This window comes from Rattus rattus, chromosome 8 (genome assembly GCF_011064425.1).
Source record: "Rattus rattus isolate New Zealand chromosome 8, Rrattus_CSIRO_v1, whole genome shotgun sequence".
NCBI classification, from domain to species: Eukaryota; Metazoa; Chordata; class Mammalia; order Rodentia; family Muridae; genus Rattus; species Rattus rattus.
In genome coordinates, this window is record NC_046161.1 from 98,449,099 (window position 1) to 98,469,641 (window position 20,543).

The 20,543-nt window shown below is 38.1% G+C and overlaps 1 protein-coding gene across 1 annotated transcript in view; it reads right to left on the reverse strand.

Moving 5' to 3' along the window:
- Dock3 (dedicator of cytokinesis 3) overlaps nucleotides 1-20,543 on the reverse strand; it is a 341,809-nt gene that overhangs the window by 240,571 nt on the left and 80,695 nt on the right. The window contains exon 4 of the mRNA XM_032910506.1: nucleotides 14,141-14,196. Within this exon, the coding sequence (XP_032766397.1) occupies nucleotides 14,141-14,196 (56 nt within the window). The remainder of the gene's footprint in view (nucleotides 1-14,140; nucleotides 14,197-20,543) is intronic.

Consider the following 20,543-nt stretch of genomic DNA (forward strand, 5'->3'; position numbering starts at 1 on the left):
TGTGTGTGTGTGTGTGTGTGTGTGTGTGTGTGTGTGTGTGTGTGTGTGTGTATCCATGCATCCATCCAATGTGAAGGGTGTGTGTGTGTGTGTGTGTGTGTGTGTGTGTGTGTGTGTATCCATGCATCCATCCAATGTGTGAAGGGGGTGTGTGTGTGTGTGTGTGTGTGTGTGTGTGTGTGTGTGTGTGTGTGTGTGTCCATGCATCCATCCAATGTGTGAAGGGGGTGTGTGTGTGTGTGTGTGTGTGTGTGTGTGTGTGTGTATCATGCATATGAAGTTGTTGGAGCTTGTTAGTCTAGCTTCATCCACTCAGTGTGTATGATTTTTCTTCCCCTTTTTCCTTTTCTACAATTGTCAGTTGCTATCAGTGCCAGCCCCACCTGCTGGCTACTATCAGTAGCAGCCCCCAGTAACAAACTCGATGCCCCATCTCAGTTTACCCTATGGTGCCGAAGCTGGCCTTCAACAGAAAATTGTATATAGAACCACGTACAACAGAATGGGAGAGAAAGTTTGCATTATACAAATGGCCTAAAGAGCAAATTACTAAAATGTACTACTTGACATTTAAAAACATTCTGAAGCAGAGCTCTCTTGGCTCTAATGCATTTCCTCCCATGAAAGTGTTTTTTTTTTTTTTCAGCTACAATTGTCTCTATACAACTCTTTTTATTAGATATTTTTATTTACATTTCAAATTATTCCCTTTCCCAGTTTCCCATCCATAAGCTCCCTATCCCATCCCCTTCCCCCTTCTTCTATAAGGGTGTTCCCGATCCCCAAACACTCCCCCTTCCCACCTCCCCACCCTGACATTCCCCTACAGTGGGGGTCCAGTCTTGGCAGGACCAAGGGCTTCTCCTCCCATTGGTGCTCAACAAGGCCATCCTCTGCTACATATGCAGCTGGAGCCATGGGTCAGTCCATGTGTACTTTTTGGGTAGTGGTTTAGTCCCTGGGAGCTCTGGTTGGTTGGTATTGTTGTTCTTATGGGTTTGCAAACCCCTTCAGCTCCTTTAACCCATTTTCTAACTCCTCCAATGGGGACTCTGTTCTCAGTTCAATGTTTTGCTGCTAGCATTTGTCTCTGTATTTGTCATACTCTGGCTGAGCCTCTCAGGAGACAGCTATATCAGGCTCCTGTCAGCATGCACCTCTTTGTTTCATCAATATTGTCTAGTTTTGGTGGCTGTATATACATGGGTTGGATCTCCAGGTAGGGCAGGCACTGAAAGGCCATTCCTTCAGTCTCTGCTCCAAATTTTGTCTCCATATCTTCTTCTATGAATATTTTGTTCCTCCTTTTATGAAGGACTGAAGCATCCGCATTTTGGTCATCCTTCTCCTTGAGCTTCATGTGGTCTGTGGATTGGATCTTGGGTAATTCAAGCTTTTGGGCTAATATCCACTTACCAATGAGTGCATACCATGTGTGTTTTTCTGTGATTGGGTTACCTCACACAGGATGGTAAAACAGAAGACCTGGGAGGAAGCAAGGAGGCATGCAGATATACTATTTGCTCATCCCCCCTCAATAGTCACCTTCTTAGAACATAAACTCTTCCCAGATCAGCACCCCATTGCTTAGGATTCTCATGCCATAACAGATCCAGGCTGAGAGCCCCCTCCCAAGAAAACTGTGTTAAGAAACTTATCTGCTCTGACGAGATCAGAGAGAGTATTTACAGAAGGAAAATACTGCCCTTTTCCTCCACAGGCTAGCTGAGGCTTTGAGAAAACATAGTTGAGCGGGTCCTTCAGTTTTTCTCTCTTTGTACAGGAAGAGGTAATATAATAAGCCTCACCTTGTTACTGTTTTTGCTTTCACTAAGTAGACCTTTCTGGTATCTTGAAGATAATATAGATACGACATTTCTAGTCTGTTTTAAGTAGACTTCCTATTTTGTTTTTATTAAGAATATATTCTGGTGAAGGTATTGTGTGATATGTGTCCATGGTAATTGTTTTTGTGTGTCATTCTATATCTAAAACAGCACTGAACAAGAACCTCAATTGGCTACTTAGAATCCTTGAAATAACTATCTAACAAAACCTATACTGCTCATTTTATACTTTTTAAACGTATTCCAAGCTGAAATTATCATTCTTGATATGTCTAATTAAAATATATCTATGTAATATATGTAAATGTAAAAACTTTAGTATAATTCTTAAACTTTCAATTATAGGATAAAGGTACAGGAACCTATCTGCCTGAGTTTCTTTTTTTTTTATTTTTTATTTATTTTTTTATTATTATTAACTTGAGTATTTCTTATATACATTTCGAGTGTTATTCCCTTCCCCGGTTTCCGGGCAAACATCCCCCTCCCCCTTCCCCTTCCTTATGGGTGTTCCCCTCCCAACCCTCCCCCCCTTGCTGCCCTCTCCCCAACAGTCTAGTTCACTGGGGGTTCAGTCTTAGCAGGACCCAGGGCTTCCCCCTCCACTGGTGCTCCTACTAGGATATTCATTGCTACCTACGAGGTCAGAGTCCAGGGTCAGTCCATGTATAGTCTTTGGGTAGTGGCTTAGTCCCTGGAAGCTCTGGTTGCTTGGCATTGCTGTACATATGGGGTCTCGAGCTCCTTCAAGCTCTTCCAGTTCTTTTTCTGATTCCTTCAACAGGGGTCCTGTTCTCAGTTTAGTGGTTTCCTGCTGGCATACGCCTCTGTATTTGCTGTATTCTGGCTGTGTCTCTCAGGAGCGATCTGCATTCACATTTTGATCATCCGTCTTGAGTTTCATTTGTTCTAGGCATCTAGGGTATTCAAGCATTTGGGCTAATAGCCACTTATCAATGAGTACATACCATGTATGTCTTTCTGTGATTGGGTTAGCTCACTCAGGATGATATTTTCCAGTTCCAACCATTTGCCTACGAATTTCATAAAGTCATTGTTTTTGATAGCTGAGTAATATTCCATTGTGTAAATGTACCACATTTTCTGTATCCATTCCTCTGTTGAAGGGCATCTGGGTTCTTTCCAGCTTCTGGCTATTATAAATAAGGCTGCGATGAACATAGTGGAGCACGTGTCTTTTTTATATGTTGGGGCATCTTTTGGGTATATGCCCAGGAGAGGTATAGCTGGATCCTCAGGCAGTTCAATGTCCAATTTTCTGAGGAACCTCCAGACTGATTTCCAGAATGGTTGTAGCAGTCTGCAACCCCACCAACAATGGAGGAGTGTTCCCCTTTCTCCACATCCTCGCCAGCATTTGCTGTCACCTGAGTTTTTGATCTTAGCCATTCTCACTGGTGTGAGGTGAAATCTCAGGGTTGTTTTGATTTGCATTTCCCTTATGACTAACGATGTTGAACATTTCTTTAGGTGTTTCTCAGCCATTCGCATTCCTCAGCTGTGAATTCTTTGTTTAGCTCTGAACCCCATTTTTAATAGGGTTATTTGTCTCCTGCTGTCTAACTTCTTGAGTTCTTTGTATATTTTGGATATAAGCCCTCTATCTGTTGTAGGATTGGTAAAGATCTTTTCCCAATCTGTTGGTTTGCCGTTTTGTCCTAACCACAGTGTCCTTTGCCTTACAGAAGCTTTGCAGTTTTATGAGAGATCCCATTTGTCGATTCTTGATCTTAGAGCATAAACCATGGGTGTTTTTCTTCAGGAAATTTTTTCCAGTGCCCATGTGTTCCAAATGCTTCCCTAGTTTTTCTTCTATTAGTGAGTGTATCTGGTTTGATGTGGAGGTCCTTGATCCACTTGGACTTAAGCTTTGTACAGGGTGATAAGCATGGATCAATCTGCATTCTTCTACATGTTGACCTCCAGTTGAACCAGCACCATTTGCTGAAAATGCTATCTTTTTTCCATTGGATGGTTTTGGCTCCTTTGTCAAAAATCAAGTGCCCATAGGTGTGTGGGTTCATTTCTGGGTCTTCAATTCTGTTCCATTGGTCTATCTGTCTGTCTCTGTACCAATACCATGCAGTTTTATCACTATTGCTCTGTAATACTGCTTGAGTTCTGGGATAGTGATTCCCCTGAAGTCCTTTTATTGTTGAGGATAGTTTTAGCTATCCTGGGTTTTTTGTTATTCCAGATGAATTTGCAAATTGTTCTGTCTAACTCTTTGAAGAATTGGATTGGTATTTTGATGGGGATTGCATTGAATCTGTAGATCGCTTTTGGCAGAATGGCCATTTTTACTATATTAATCCTGCCAATCCATGAGCATGGGAGATCTTTCCATCTTCTGAGATCTTCTTCAATTTCTTTCTTCAGAGTCTTGAAGTTCTTATTGTACAGATCTTTCCCTTGCTTGGTTAAAGTCACACCGAGGTACTTTATATTATTTGGATCTATTATGAAGGGTGTCGTTTCTCTAATTTCTTTCTTGGCTTGTTTCTCTTTTGTGTAGAGGAAGGCTACTGATTTATTTGAGTTAATTTTATACCCAGCCACTTTGCTGAAGTTGTTTATCAGCTTTAGTAGTTCTCTGGTGGAACTTTTGGGATCACATAAATATACTATCATATCATCTGCAAATAGTGATATTTTTGACTTCTTCTTTTTCCGATCTGTATCCCTTGACCTCCTTTTTGTTGTCTGATTGCTCTGGCTAGAACTTCAAGAACTATATTGAATAAGTAGGAGAGAGTGGGCAGCCTTGTCTAGTCCCTGATTTTAGTGGGATTGCTTCAAGTTTCTCTCCATTTAGTTTAATGTTAGCAACTGGTTTGCTGTATGTATTTTTACTATGTTTAGGTATGGGCCTTGAATTCCTATTCTTTCCAGGACTTTTTATCATGAAGGGGGTGTTGAATTTTGTCAAATGCTTTCTCAGCATCTAATGAAATGATCATGTGGTTTTGTTCTTTCAGTTTGTTTATATAATGGATCACGTTGATGGTTTTCCGATATTAAACCATCCTGCATGCCTGGGATGAAGCCTACTTGATCATGGTGGATGATTGTTTTGATGTGCTCTTGGATTCGGTTTGCCAGAATTTTATTGAGTATTTTTGCATCAATATTCATAAGGGAAATTGGTCTGAAGTTCACTTTCTTTGTTGGGTCTTTGTGTGGTTTAGGTATAAGAGTAATTGTGGCTTCATAGAAGGAATTCGGTAGTGTTCCATCTGTTTCAATTTTGTGGAATAGTTTGGATAATATTGGTACGAGGTCTTCTATGAAGGTCTGATAGAATTCTGCACTAAACCCGTCTGGACCTGGGCTCTTTTTGGTTGGGAGACCTTTAATGACTTCTTCTATTTCCTTAGGAGTTATGGGGTTGTTTAACTGGTTTATCTGTTCCTGATTTAACTTCGGTACCTGGTATCTGTCTAGGAAATTGTCCATTTCCTGCAGATTTTCAAGTTTTGTTGAATATAGGCTTTTATAGTAAGATCTGATGATTTTTTGAATTTCCTCTGAATCTGTAGTTATGTCTCCCTTTTCATTTCTGATTTTGTTAATTTGGACACACTCTCTGTGTCCTCTCGTTAGTCTGGCTAAGGGTTTATCTATCTTGTTGATTTTCTCAAAAGAACCAACTTTTGGTTCTGTTGATTCTTTCTATGGTCCTTTTGTTTCTACTTGGTTGATTTCGCTCTGAGTTTGATTATTTCCTGCCTTCTACTCCTCCTGGGTGTATTTGCTTCTTTTTTTGTTCTAGAGCTTTTTTAGGTGTGCTGTCAAGCTGCTGACATATGCTCTTTCCTGTTTCTTTCTGCAGGCACTCAGAGCTATGAGTTTTCCTCTTAGCACAGCTTTCATCGTGTCCCATAAGTTTGGGTATGTTGTACCTTCATTTTCATTAAATTCTAAAAAGTTTTTAATTTCTTTCTTTATTTCTTCCTTGACCAGGTTATCATTGAGTAGAGCATTGTTCAATTTCCACGTATATGTGGGCATTCTTCCCTTATTGTTATTGAAGACAAGCTTTAGGCCGTGGTGGTCCGATAGCACTCATGGGATTATTTCTATCTTTCTGTACCTGTTGAGGCCCGTTTTTTGACCAATTATATGGTCAATTTTGGAGAAAGCACCATGAGGAGCTGAGAAGAAGGTATATCCTTTTGCATTAGGGTAGAACGTTCTATAAATATCCGTTAAGTCCATTTGGCTCATGACTTCTCTTAGTCTGTCTAAGTCTCTGTTTAATTTCTGTTTCCATGATCTGTCCATTGATGAGAGTGGGGTGTTGAAGTCTCCTACTATTATTGTGTGAGGTGCAATGTGTGTTTTGAGCTTTAGTAAGGTTTCTTTTACGTATGTAGGTGCCCTTGTATTTGGGGCACAGATATTTAGGATTGAGAGTTCATCTTGGTGTATTTTTCCTTTGATAAATATAAAGTGTCCTTCCTTATCTTTTTTGATGACTTTTAGTTGAAAATTGACTTTATTTGATATTAGAATGGCTACTCCAGCTTGCTTCTTCCGACCATTTGCTTGGAAAGTTGTTTTCCAGCCTTTCACTCTGAGGTAGTGTCTGTCTTTGTCTCTGAGGTGTGTTTCCTGTAGGCAGCAGAATACAGGGTCCTCGTTGCGTATCCAGTTTGTTAATCTATGTCTTTTTATTGGGGAGTTGAGGCCATTGATGTTGAGAGATATTAAGTAATAGTGATTATTGCTTCCTGTTACATTCATATTTGGATGTGAGGTTATGTTTGTGTGCTTTCATTCTCTTTGTTTTGTTGCCAAGACGATTAGTTTCTTGCTTCTTCTAGGGTATAGCTTGCCTCCTTATGTTGGGCTTTACCATTTATTATCCTTTGTAGTGCTGGATTTGTAGAAAGATATTGTGTAAATTTGGTTTTGTCATGGAATATCTTGGTTTCTCCATCTATGTTGATTGAGAGTTTTGCAGGATACAGTAACCTGGGCTGGCATTTGTGTTCTCTTAGGGTCTGTATGACATCAGTCCAGGATCTTCTGGCCTTCATAGTTTCTGGCGAGAAGTCTGGTGTGATTCTGATAGGTCTGCCTTTATATGTTACTTGACCTTTTTCCCTTACTGCTTTTAATATTCTTTCTTTATTTTATGCGTTTGGTGTTTTGACTATTATGTGACGGGAGGTGTTTCTTTTCTGATCCAATCTATTTGGAGTTCTGTAGGCTTTTGTATACCTATGGGCATCTCTTTTTTAAGTTAGGAAGTTTTCTTCTATGATTTTGTTGAAGATATTTACTGGTCCTTTGAGCTGGGAGTCTTCACTCTCTTTCTACCTATTATCCTTAGGTTTGATCTTCTCATTGAGTCCTGGATTTCCTGTATGTTTTGGACCAGTAGCTTTTCCTTTACATTATCTTTTGACAGTTGAGTCAATGATTTCTATGGAATCTTCTGCTCCCTGAGATTCTCTTTCCATCTCTTTTATTCTGTTGGTGAAGCTTGTATCTACAGCTCCTTGTCTCTTCTTTTGGTTTTCTATATCCAGGGTTGTTTCCATGTGTTCTTTCTTGATTGCTTCTATTTCCATTTTTAATTCCTTCAACTGTTTGATTGTGTTTTCCTGGAATTCTTTCAGCGATTTTTGTGACTCCTCTCTATGGGCTTCTACTTGTTTATTTATGTTTTCCTGGAATTCTTTTAGGAATTTTTGCGATTCCTCTCTGTAGGCTTCTACTTGTTTATTTATGTTTTCCTGTGTTTCTCTAAGGGAGTTCTTCATGTCTTTCTTGAAGTCCTCCAACATCATGATCAAATATGATTTTGAAACTAGATCTTGCTTTTCTGGTGTGTTTGGATATTCTGTGTTTGCTTTGGTGGGAGAATTGGGCTCCGATGATGCCATGTAGTCTTCGTTTCTGTTTCTTGGATTCCTGTGTTTGCCTCTCACCATCAGATTATCTGTAGTCTTACTTTGTTCTTCTATTTCTGACAGAGGCTAGACTGTCTTATAAGCCTGTGTTTCAGGAGTGCTGTAGACCTGTTTTCCTGTTTTCTTTCAGCCAGTTATGGGGACAGAGTGTTCTGCTTTCGGCTGCAGTAGTTTTTCCTCTCTACAGGTCTTCAGCTATTCCTGTGAGCCTGTGTCTTGAGTTCACCAGGCAAGTCGTTTGTAGCAGAAAAGTTGGTCTTACCTGTGGTCCCCAGGCTCAAGTTTGCTCGCAGGGTGTTGCCTATGAGCTCTCCGCGGCCTCAGCAACCAGGAAGATCTGCGCCGCCCTTTCCGGGAGGTTCCGTGCACCAGGGTTCCAGATAGCTTTTTTGTTTTCCTCTGGGATCAGTACTGTGTGCAGCGTGCAGTCTCTTCTGGTTTCCCAGGCGTGTCCGCCTCTCTGAAGGTTTAGCTCTCCCTCCCACGGGATTTGGGTGCAGAGAACTGTTTATCCGGTCGGTCCCTTCAGGTGCGGTGTCTCAGACGCAGTGGACCTACTGCTCCTGGGCTCTCCTCTATGGGTACCCAGAGGCCGTATACAGTTTCCTCCTGGGCCAGGGATGTGGGCAGGGGTGGGCAGCGTTGGTGGTCTCCTCCGCTCTGCTGCCTCTGGAGTGCCCGCCCGACCAGGCGGCGAGAACTCCCCTCCAGGGGGCCTGGGAGCAGAGAGCTGCTGAAGGCAGGGATCCTCCGCTGGTCCGGGACTCTGGCCAAACACCGGAAGTGTCCGGCCCCAGAGGAACTCCGCCTCTGTGTGACCTGAGTTCACCAGGCAAGTCGTTTGTAGCAGAAAAGTTTGTCTTACCTGTGGTCCCCAGGCTCAAGTTTGCTCGCGGGGTGTTTCCTATGAGCTCCCTGCGGCCTCAGCAACCAGGAAGCGAGTTTCTTTCTTTTAAAAAACAGGTTTTTCAATGTTCTTATTTTAGCCAATTTGGGATTACAAAACAAAACAAAAACCAACACTATCCTTTTTAAAACAAGCTGTTTCTGCCTGCTCGACCTTGTTGAAGGTTGATTAGGGCAGTGACCTAGCTCTGTCTTCAAACTTGATTGTGTACAGAGTTATACAGACAAGCCAAGAGGAAACAGATACAGAGTTGAGACAGAATTATAAAACCTTTTTCCTGCCATTGATAAAACAAAGAAATAAAAACATAAAAAAAATAGTAAACACATTTTGCCTATGTTTCAGCTACACATTCCTGTATTTTCTTTGAAATATGTTTTTTGTTTAAAAAGATATGATTTTTTTTAAAAAAAAAGAAAGAAACCTTCAAATGCAAGAAAATACAGAAGGTTATGAAATAGTTCAAATATTAATGTACTTGTTAGAGGATCAGAGTTTACTGCCCAGCATCCACACTGGACAACTTACAAAATTCCAAAGGATCAAACACCCTCTTCTGGCATGCACAAGACAGACAGACAGACAGACAGACACACACACACACACACACACACACACACACACACACACACACACACATATATATCACAGGGGGTGTTGCTTTAACTTTTTAGACCTAAAAAATATATTTTTGATAAAGAAGGTTAAAGAACAAAGGAAAAGACTATAGGTCATTGTATCCGAGAGAACATTGCTATACAATGAGTGGGAATGAGGAGATATATGACTAGACAGAAGCTGTACTGTGGCTTTCCATTAAGCAAAACTGGCTGTTAATCAGACATAGATATTAGAGAAATACAAAAAAGTAAAGACAAGGCCAGAAAGCTTGAGCAAATTGCAGTTCTCAGTCAGTCACATAAGATCTGTAAACATACAACTTAAAGAAGGACAGAGCATAAATACAACTTAGTTATTCTTTAAGGCCAGGAATTACTACAGACTTAGTTCATGCACTATCTTTTCCAGACAACAGAAATACACTGAAAAGGAAGACAACGAACTCCAGATACTCAAAATAAATTTTCATTTATTTTACAAGTGTATGTATAGTGTAAGTACATAGCATATTTCCACATGTTTGGGGTGTCCAACAGAGGGTGGAGGCTAAAGGAGGTTGTTAAGTGTCCTGCTTTCACTCTCTGCCTTATCCTTTGAAATGGAGCCTCTCAAGAAATCTGTAGTTAGGCTGACAGCCAGCAAACCCAAACAAGCACCCCACTATCTCTCTCCACTGCAGCACAGAGTGGGGGCAGAATCACACAATCACACAGGATTTTCACTGGATGCTGGGGATTTGACCTCAAGTCTTCATTCTGTTTAGCAAGCACTCTTACTCACTGGGTCAATCCTCGCATATAAACTTTTAAATTAAGCTTTTGGTGATATTTAACAACAGAAATAAAGCAGACTTGGTCCAAAAGGCCCATTGTAATAAATTACAGGCTCAATTTTGTACTGCACAACTGGATACCTTAATTAAATAGGAAATGTATCTTAGACAATGATCTATAGCTAACACCTGTCCTACCTATCCATCACAATACAGGAAAATAACTGAATGACACAGCACAGTAGAAGATATGAAAAATTCAAGAGAGACATTGAGGTCTCAAACAAGGAAAGAAACAGAAATCTTGAAAATGAAAAGTTCAAAATAATAAAAACACTCAGCTAAATTTCTCTACCACTAACAAATACACACACATACAGTATGTCCTTTGTGTGTATACAATATGTGCATTTTGTGTGTGTCCACTCATGCCTGTGAATGCAGGCAAGTTTATAACTTAGTACACATGTGGAGATTAGAAGACAACCTGGAGTGTCAGTCTTCAACTTCCCCTCCATGTTTGATACAAGTTTCTGATATTTTCTAGCTGTGTGATGACTATCTTGGTTGCTAACTTGACTATATCTTCAATCAACTAAAACCCAAGTAGCTGGGCCTGCATCTGAAAGATTTTCTTGACTGGATCATTTGAGATAGGAAGATTCATCCTAAATCTGCCAGTTTCTAGTGGCAGCTTACATAAACAGACATGGAAGGAGGAAGCTTTTAATTTTTGCCTGCTTGCCCTCACTCTTGCTGGCAAGTGCACTATCTACTTGCTCTGGTATCCTTTGCTCAGTTCAGAGTCTACTTCTTTAGGAAGTAGACAGACTTCCTAACACAGACTGAAGACCAGTAGCAGGTCTCTAGGAATTTGACAAGTCTCCACCACTAGGTCTCCAGTCTTTTGTTTGTTGATTGTTTTGTATTTTTCTGAGATAACATTTCTATGTGTAGTTCTGGCTATCTTGGAACTTGATACAGAGACCAGGCTAGACTATATAGACCAGAAATTCTCCTACTTCTGCCTCCCAAGTGTTGGGATAAAAGACGTGCACTTAGCATCACCACCACCCAGTGAGATACCCAGTCTTGTGGACTGAACAACTACCAGATTTTTTGCCTTTCCCACAAGAAATGGCATCACCTGGGCCACAGACTCATAGGCTTCCAGTGATCCTCCTGTCTCCACCTCTCATCTGCCTAAAGAGGCACTGGAATTTTATATGCTGATGCTATCTATTCAGATCTGACATGGATTCTGAGTATTTAAACTCAGGTCTTCATGTCTGTATAATCAGTATTTTTACCCACTACGTCATCTCCTCAGCCTAAATATATTTCTATTCTGATAAATTTGTTACATCCTATTTATATAATTCCACAAGTTACATATAAAATAAGAAATTATAATACTCAGCAGTTTTGATACACAATGATTGCTTTTAAAAACTCCAAACAAAAACCCAACCATTTAGTAAAAAATAACGTTTCAAAAAAGAAAGTTTCAACTTAAAATTGATGCATTGTAAGAGACCAGGCAAAGCTCACACAACACACCCAATAAACATTTCTGCAAACTATCAGGTTTCCCAACTATGCTCAAAGCCTACTTACTTTTTAGATGTCATCTGTGCTTTTATATATGTCTCTCCCCACCCCCACGCTCCCCTAACAAAAACCATTTATAATTCCAGAAGTGCCTCTCTGCCCTTTCTTTCCTCTATTAAAATAGTATAATGAGTTCTTAATTCTCACTGCTGCCTTGGATATTCATTTCTTCCATGATGTTCTTAGGTACATAAAATAAATCTGTATGCTTTTTCTTCTGTTAACACACACACACACACACACACACACACACACACACACACACACACACACACACCTCTCAGTTGAAAGCTTCAAGTAAGAAGAAAGGGTCAGGCAGGAATAGCATATGGCGTACATCTTTAATCCCCGCACTCAGGAGACAAAAGCAGGCAGATTTATGTGAGTTCCAGGCTACCTTAAGAAACCCTGTCTTGAAAAACCAAAAAGAAGGAGAAGGAGAAGGAGGAAAAGTAGGAGAAGCAGAAGCAGCAGAAGAAGCAGAAGGAGGAGGAGGAGCAGGAAGAGAAGCAGAAAAGAAGAGAAGAAAGCAGGAGGAGGAGGAAGAAGAAGAGAAGAGGAAGAAGAGGATAAGGAGGATAAGGAGGAGGAAGCAGAAGCAGAGGAGGAGAAGGGAAAGAAGGAAGGAGAAGAGCCCCCCATAAGTGTTTTCTTCTTCCTCCAAAGAGGGAGTGAGGCATCTTCACTAGAAAATATCATCCTGAGTGAAGTAACTCAGACCCAAAGGACATGCATAGTATGTACTCACTAATAAGTGGATATTAGCCAAAAAAGTACAGAATTCCTAGGATACAATCCACAGAACTCAAGAAAGCTAAAAAGCAAAAGGGCCCAAATGAGGATACTTCAATCCCACTTAGGAGGGAGAAGAAAGCAATCATGGGAGTGGGGTGACAGAGGGAGGGGGAAGGGAAAGGGGGAACAGGATCAGGTATTGAGGGGGACAGGAGAGAAACCCTGTGGGCCAGTAGAATGAATGAAAATATGCACCCCCTTGGAGGGTGGGGGGGGACCCTCTATAATGTACCAGAGACCTAGGAGGTGAGAGACTCTCAGGACTCAAAGGGAGGGACCTTAGATGAAATGCCCAACTATGGGCATTGTAGGGACTTGTAGAGTCCACCTCCTGTAAAAAGACAGGGCATCAAGTGTAGGGATAGATGCAGTTGCCATGCCACAGTCAAAAACTCTGACTCAGAATTGTTCCTGTCTAAAAGAACTGCAGGGACAAAAATGGAGAAGAGACTGAGGGAAAGGAGGTCCAGTGACAGGGCCCAAATGGGGATCCATCTCAAGGGGAGGCTCCAAGGCCTGACACTATTACTGATGTTATGGTGTGCTTACAGACAGGATCTTATATTTTACATTTTAAAATAAATTTTGAAAAGTAAAATAACTATAAAGTAGGACACAACAAATACCTTAAAAAGCACTCTCAACATGTAAAACAACAAATGTTAGAATCTGGTATATTTATTTCTCATCTCTTTTCTGTGAGATTGCTTTCATTTTTCTTGTTATTGTGTTGTTGGATAAATGTCTTTTTAAATGTTCTATTTTAAATTTGATTTATTAAAAATATTTTTTTACTCACATATCCTGATTAGTTTCCCCTTCCTCCACTCCTCCCAGTTTCTCCCCACCTCCCCACCCATCCAGAGCTATACCCCCTATGTTCTGCCTTTCATTAAAACATAAACAGGCTTTTAAGGCATAAGAATAAAATAAAATATAATGAAATAACGTTTAAGATAAAAAACACATCAGATTTTGACAATACAAACAGAAGAGAAAGAGTCTAAGTTAGGCACAGGAATCAGAGACCACTCATTTGTACATTCAGAAATCCTATAAAAACACTAAATTGTGGTGGTGTGTGCCTTTAATTCTAGCCCTCTGGAGGTAGAGGCAGGTAAGTTTCTGAGTTTGAGATTAATCTGGTTTACATACAAGTTCCAGATCAATGAGGGCTACACAGGGAGGCTGTCTCAAAAACAAGATGAAGATTTATTTTTGTTTGTCAAATGTGTGTTTTAATGTATCCATTTTGTATACATGTTTTCTACCCATAATGTATACTTTTAAAATATTTTTTAATCTCTACTAATGAAAGATTTTACAAGATTCCTTTACTTTGCCATGTAATAGTGAATTGACAAATTTATCTCTAATACTTAGTCTATAAATGATTAATCTTAAAGCTGTTCCTAATGTACTTATAAAAAACTACATGTATATAGTTAGTTGCTTTGACAAAATTTATAGTTAGAGGTATTTATTCAGAATATGGCTTTAAAAACTTAGAGCTCAGAATTCTATGTAATAATAAAGGCATATTTTTTAAAACTTGTCAATAATGTATTTTAAACTATGAACCAAGTCAGACTTCCTCTGAAATCTCTAATAATTACAAATTAATTAACTTAGGCTAATTACTCACCCCCTGTTACTGACAATTGCCTTTTTCAAATGAATATAATTCGCAGGAAAGAGCCCCTGTAAAACAAAAATTCCAGTTAATAAAATATAAATTGTGATTAGCATCTCATATATATTAAAAGAGAATTGAAATGCAGTCGATAGTCTATTAATACAACCACTTTGTGCATCAAGAATACAGTTAACCCCAGTGAACTAGATTGTTGGGGGGAGGGCGGCAAGGGGGGGGAGGATGGGGAGGGGAATACCCATAAAGAAGGGGAGGGGGGAGGGGGATGTTTGCCTGGAAACCGGGAAAGGGAATAACACTCGAAATGTATATAAGAAATACTCAAGTTAATAAAAAAAAATAAATAAATAAATAAATAAATATTAAAAAAAAAAGAATACAGTTAAACGCAGAGTATTAGGTTGGGATTTTATGACCACGTGAAACTAAACTGTATCCTCAGGATAAAAAACAAATTAAAAAAAGGAGATCCTTGTAAGAGTTGGTCACTGAAAATACTCACAAGGCAATGGTACTTAGAAGCCAAGGCTGAGTGCAAGCTGAAGATATTTTCTTCTTTATTCAAAAGGCCCCACCAAGTTTTGCTACAATTAAAGACTTATTTACTATGAATTGGGCTAGAAATTGAAATGGACTAGAAAAGCTTGTAACAGAGCCAACTATAGGTTTTGACACCTTTTGTAAATTCTAAAATCCTATGATTTTTCCGTGGAAACCATACATTGTAACTATGGTTTCTACAGTAATATCCTGACAGCTAGGCATGGAATGAAAAGGTCTCTTGTTTTAGATTCTTAACTCGATCCTTAACTGCCTGCCTTATCTGACCATAGTGGAATTGCTTTCTGTGTTTTGATGACTATATACAAGTTAAAGTACTACAAACCATGTACTTGCATCTGTAGGATAAAGTAGTCTATGTGTTAGCTAGAACTGTGTGTGACAAGCTGTATACCGTGGGTGTATAACATGAGGAGTATAAATGTCCTTTTGGCTTCAAGAAAGTTGAGACCTGTGCTCTATGTATTCTGAAGTGTTGAGACAACAATGGCCTGGGGAGTTATTAAAGACAGAACCTGGTTTATGTTTCTTAGTAAAGCATTTACTTTAATATTATTTTCTAAAGAACAGGGTTGTTATTTTTCTGAAAAGTTACTCATCCTTCTTCACTAAATTCCCAATTAAACAACCCCCACTACCACCAAAAAACAAAAATCAAACAACAACAACAAAAAAGTGTTTTTAAAGAAACTTAAAAGTTTTATATTAGTTTTTCTGTATTGAGGGGAATCTTTAAAAACTTTTGGTGCTTACAACATATTTGCTAAGATTTGGCAGACCTCATCTTCCTTAGTAATATTAAAGCTAAAAACAAATGTTTTCAGTAGCAGGAATGGCAGCGCTTATGAAGCTGATGTCAGGATAAGTATTTGGAGTAGTGTTTGACATATTTGTAAGGACATTCATTGTAGAAATGCATACTTGGTTATGCATATGGTTTCTATCAAGTAAACAAACCACTTTTATAATTCAAAATATGCAGGTTTTGTGTATACTTAGCTTAGTGCATTAAATTATTATTATACTTAGCTTATAGTGCAATTAAATTGCATTTATAGAGGTCACCAAATGTTAGTTTGTAAAATTTACTGGTGCTTCTTAACCTCTCTATCTAAATCACTACTTGGGAAAACACAACTTGTTGATTTCTTGATACAGGAATAAAGAACAAAGACTTTAAGAGAAAAAATGCCTTATCAAATACAAAAATAATAAAAATAATTCCTTGGATCTTGTCAGATTATAGTGGAATAAAGCTAGAAATCAACAGCAAGAGAAATTATACACATACTTGGACAACAAACTTGACTCAACACTAAAAAAAAAAATCAAGGAAGCAATTAAAAATTTTCTAGAGTCAAATTAAAATGAGATAGCACAACATCCCAGAACCTTTGGAATGCAGCAAAGCACTCCTAAGAGGAAATCATATTTGCAAGCGCTTACATTGAAAAAAAATTTCAGAAAATTCTCAAATAAATAACTTAATGATATACCTCAAAGATGAGGAGAAACAAGAAGCCAAACCTAAATGCGCCAAAGAAACAATGTATATATTATATATGATATATACATACATATAGAGAGATATAGATATACATCAGTGCAAAAATTAATGAATATAGGCTAAATGAAAATACATAAAAACCATTTTGGCCAAGCTAAACAAAAGACACAGCTGCTATTAATAAATTAGATATGAAAAGGGTATTTTACTATAGACTTCAGTGAAATTCACAGGATTATGAGAAAATATTTCAAAAATTTATACTCCAAAAGAAGGAATATCCAGAAGAAATAATTAAATTTCTAAACAGCTGTAGTCTTTACAAAATTTAAAGTATAAACAATTTAAACAGATTCATAAGAAGCAATAAGAATGAAGCAGTAATTACAACTTTCATATAGAAAATTCCAAGACCAAAAGGATTCATTGCTACCAAATATTGAAGGAATACTTCTGTTTGACAAAATACAAAGGGAAGGTTCACTACTAAACTCCTATGAAATCAGTACTATGAATACCACAACTAGATAATACAACAAAAACTACAGCCTAGCTTCTTTAATGAACATAGATTTTTAAATTCTCAACAAAATATTCACACTGCAAATTTAAGATCACATTACAATGTTTTATCCCCATCAAGCTAGCTTCATCTCGTAGATGCATGATTGGGTCTGCATATGCAAAGTAATAAATGTAATACACTATTCCAAAAGACTTAAGGACAGAAATAAAATTATCATCTCAGTAGATACATCAAAGCATTTTGACAAAAATCCGTCATTTCATGATAAAATAAGAAACCAGGACGAGACCAGAACATACCTCAATATAATACGGGCTACATGTGATAAACCTATAAGCTAATAGTATATTAAATGGAGAAACTAAGACTATTTCCTCCAAAATATGAAGTGACACAAAGCGATTCACTCTTAATATTTAGTGCTCAGAACTTTAGTTTAGTGCAATAAGAAAAAAAAGAGAGATAAAATAGGCAGGAAGAGGTTAAATCATTTCCATTTGCAGATGACATAATCTTATACTTAAAGGATAGTATGGACACCAGAAAACTCTTAAATCTGACAAATACTTTTGGCAAAGCAGCAGAATTCAAAAAGTACCATAAAAAAAAATCAGTAGCTTTTCCACATACCAGTAACAAAGTGGCCAAAAAAGAAATCAGGAAAAATAATTCATCTTCAATGTTTTTTAAAGGAGGTAGAGAAGTCTTGCAGAAGAATGGAGTTTGGTCCTCTGTCCTCAGATCAAGAGGCTAACAACCTTCTATATCTTGAGCTCCAGGGAATCTGCTGCCCTCTCCTACATTCTCTAAGCACTAGCACATATGTATGCACATAAATAAACATAAATTATAAGATAAATCTTTTTAAACTAAAAATAAGCCTCATTGGGAGATTTTTTTTTTAAAAAAAAATTCTACAATGAAAATTTTAAACACTGAAGAATGATATTGATAAAGCAACTAGAAAATAAAGACATTTCATACTTAATACAGTGAAAAAATATTCCTTAAAAATATTCTAAAGAGGGGTTGGGGATTTAGCTCAGTGGTAGAGTGCTTGCCTAGCAAGCGCAAGGCCCTGGGTTTGGTCCCTAGCTCCGAAAAAAAGAAAAAAAAAATCTAAAGAGTCAATGTAATACCCATCAAAATATGACAGTCCTCATTGAACTAGCAACAAAAATCCTACACTATAGAGAACTACCTTGATCTCAAAAGGCCACAGCATCCCTAAATTTCACAATATGTGATGTCAAATTCACCAAAATGACACAGACACTGTACTGACACACAGACATGTGGACCAAAGAAATAAAAAAGAAAATACAGAAAAAAACTGACACAGCTATGGGCACCTTAGATTTGACAAAGGTGTCAAAACCGTAAGGTGGAGTCAAGAGGTGGGGAGATACAAATGGGTATTGGAAAACCAGGTATCTTATATACATAAGAGTGAAGTTAAACCTGTCTCTCTTGTCCTGCATATGTGTGTATGTTTATATATATTCAAAACCAAAAAAATATTCTAAAACCTCAAAGGCTAAAACTGCTGAAAAATCTATGGAAATCACTTCAGTATATGTCTTTTTTTTAATTCTGTAAAGGACAAGAGTGGGAAATAAATGAATTGACAAGTGGAATTAAATGAAATCAAAAGGCATCTTCACAACAAGTAAAACTATCCACAGAGTGAAGAGACTGGCTATAAAACAGGAGAAATCTTTGCTTGCTATTATCTCAAATAAGAAACTTATTTAATAACTAGATACATATTTTTAAAGAAAACAGCAAAAGTAAACACTAAAGACTAAGTCCTTCTGATCAATAAATGGATTGATGAACCAAAAAGATAGTTCTCAAAAGAAGAAAAACATATGGCTGGCAAATATTTGAAAAGTGATTTACAGCTCTATGCAGTAGGGAAATACAAATTAAAATTCTCACCTTATCCCAGTTAGAGAAAAGTTATCATAAGCAAGAGGCAGCAAATGCAGATGAGGACAATGGAAAATAGGAACCTGCATTTACTGCTCACAGGACTGCAAACTCGTGCAGTCACTATGAAAATCAGCATGTAGATCTTTCCAAAAACTCACATGAACCTAATGTAGGTTGGACTCATATACAAATGGTTAAGTCCGACTACAGAGACACTTATGAGTCTCATCTGTGTTTACTGATGCACTATTTACCTTAACAAGAAAAAAGAACCAAACTACATGTCCATAAAAGATGATTGGATAATGAAAATGTGATGTATAACCACAACTAAATTTTATTGAACCATAAAGAAAAATAAAACCATGACATACACAGAAAATGGGTGGAATGGAAATTGTATTTTAGTGAAGTATCCCAGAAAGAGAAATACCCTATTTTTCTGTCATATGCAGATTCTAGATTTTAATTTTTATTTATGCACTATATGTGTCAGGGGTACAGGTGATGAGAGTAGAAGCAGATCGTGAGAAAGGAAAATGAAGTCTTAAGGGAAGATTGGAGATGGGGAAAAACAGGATAACAGAATACATGTAACACAAACAAGAGAGGACTGGGGTTGAGGTACAGAGAAAGATTAAGGGAAAGGTAGCAACGAAACCAAGTATGAGGAGGTAGAGGAAAGAAGAGGGAGTGGAATAACCAAAAACAAAGATTACAATTAAGCCTTATAGAAACCTATTACTTTAAATGTTAATCTAAAAATATTTTTTTAAGAAAAACTTTTGAACATGGGTATTCAATGCTTCTTCAAGACATGCATTCATAAAGGAAAATTTCAGTACCATCTTTCTATGAGTTATTAGTTCAGAGGCGACATAGAGGCCCCAACACAACACAGGCTATTGTCATTGTCATTGGTCTTGGTTACATACTCTAATTAGATGGTAAGACCTAATTGCTGAAGACAGAACACACTTTTGTACAGGACACAGAGAAATCAAACTGGCATTGACCTGAAATGTCCTCCCTAATAGCCAGAAGGTACTATGCAAGGGATAACAGCCAATCACAGCAAGCCTAGCAGTAGACCTGCATGCTAAAATATCAATCTGCCAGGCAACCAAGCACTTTCTGATTAGATGAGGCCTATACCACAGGAGGGAATTCATGTCTGATACTATAAACCTCGGGAGATCAAAGGGCTTGGCCAAACTGATGTTTTGCTAAACTGACATTGTCAAAACACAATCCAAGAATGGACTCATAAGAGATTTATGAAAAAACTTGTACTTGTACTTGTACTTGTACTTGTACTTGTACTTGTACTTGTACTTGTGAAAAAACTCCAGGAAACCAAGAATCTTGTGACCTCAGTTTCTTCAAAAAACACAAAATTGTTCTTAGATTGTGCTTTGTGCCCCTCCCAAATATAGGGGAGAAGCGTGTGCTTATTTCAGATTATTCATTATTTATTATGTGTCTCTCTAGAAAAACATGTTTTTGCTGCAAACAGCTTACCGACTACATGTGGTTTGCCCACCAGTAATTGTAAGCTTTACTCACATGACACTTCTTAAGCCTCAGAGTATAAATTGTCTGATGCTCTGAATAAAGTTGGCTACCGAATGAAACTTTTATCTGCTTCATTTATCAGCTCTATTCTCCCAGGTCCCGTTGCCTCTGGAGAGGAAACTGACATGTCCTCAAACTGCTTCCTAAATTATGTTTATACACTTGTGCTGCTATCTACCTTGGCCAGAGAAATTTCTTTTTGCTGTGAGCAACAGTTAATACAGAGACATATAACATAACTGCTTAAACTGTTAAGAATAAGTGGCCATGACTGCTCTGCTCTAAATAAA